Here is a 1,049-nt window from a genome sequence, read left to right as displayed (position 1 = left end):
TGCGCGCGCTGCCGTCCGCAGCAGCGGCAGCAGCAGCAGCAGCGGCGGGGGCAGGGGCCCTGGCGTGTCTGCTGCAGCGGGAGAGGGAGGCGCTGCAGGCGCCGAGGGCAGCAGGCAGCGCAGCAAGGCGCTTGAGCTGCTGCGCTGCAGCACGAGCAGCAGCAGCAGCAAGCAGGCCGCCCGCGTGGGCGCGGCGGCGGAGGCGGTGGAGGGAAGCGGCGCAGCGCGCAGCGCGGGGCTGCTGCTGCTGCTGCTGCAGCAGCGGGAGGCGGTGGCTGCGGTTGAGCTGCTTGATGAGCAGCACGCGGGGCAGGCGCGCAACTGCTGCTGCAGTGGCAGCAGCAAAAGACACAAATGCTGCCAGCGGAGAAGGCCGCTGCGGCACTGCAACGGGAACTGCTTCGCAAGACCAGCTGCTGTCCCAAAAAGGCAGCACTTCATCTCTCCAGAGGTCGAGTTTTTTTGCTGCTGCTGCTTCTCTGCGCGCGCGCCCCTCGCTGAGGAGCAGCAGGCGCTTCTGGAGGCTCATCTGCTGCTGCTGCTGCAGCAGCCGCTGCTGCTGCTGCTGCTGCTGCAGCGCCACCTTCTGGTGGAAAAAGGCGATCCAGCGCGAAAACGTGGAGTTCGACAAGTCAGCAGCAAACAAGTCCAGTCTTCGAGAAATAAACTGAAGACTGACACAACGAGCTTCCATTTCGTCGTCGAGTTCGAACTTGCGGGCTGTGGTGTACAGACACCCCACGGTGATGTCCACGAGCTGCTCCAGCGGCAGGCAGTTCGCCGCGCCGCGCTCGCTGCTGCTGCTGCTGCTGCTGCTGCTGCTGCTCGGCGCGCCCCACAGCAGCAAAGAGTGCTCCGCGTTCACGCGAATCAGCCGCCTCTTCATTCTCCCGTTGCGGCAGAGCTTCACGAAGACAGAGCCTTCGACGAACAGCGAGGTGTCTAGACACTCCGCGGGCCCGGCCTGCAGCAGCGCGCCGCCGCCCGCTGCTGCTGCTGCTGCGGCCTCCAGGCCCAGCGACAGCAGGCCCCCCAGCCCGCTCCCGCTG

General features: G+C 67.0%; 1 protein-coding gene across 1 annotated transcript in view; it reads right to left on the bottom strand.

Moving 5' to 3' along the window:
• ETH_00033590 (TBC domain-containing protein, putative) overlaps positions 1–1,049 on the bottom strand; it is a gene marked incomplete at both ends in the record, with an annotated part of 4,822 nt that overhangs the window by 3,695 nt on the left and 78 nt on the right. The window contains one exon of the mRNA XM_013374114.1: positions 4–1,049. Coding sequence (XP_013229568.1) covers positions 4–1,049 — 1,046 coding nt within the window. The remainder of the gene's footprint in view (positions 1–3) is intronic.

The sequence above is a fragment of the Eimeria tenella genome, genomic scaffold (assembly GCF_000499545.2).
Source record: "Eimeria tenella Houghton genomic scaffold, Eth_scaff1929, whole genome shotgun sequence".
Taxonomy (NCBI): Eukaryota; Apicomplexa; class Conoidasida; order Eucoccidiorida; family Eimeriidae; genus Eimeria; species Eimeria tenella.
This window is presented reverse-complemented; position numbering and strand designations above follow the sequence as displayed.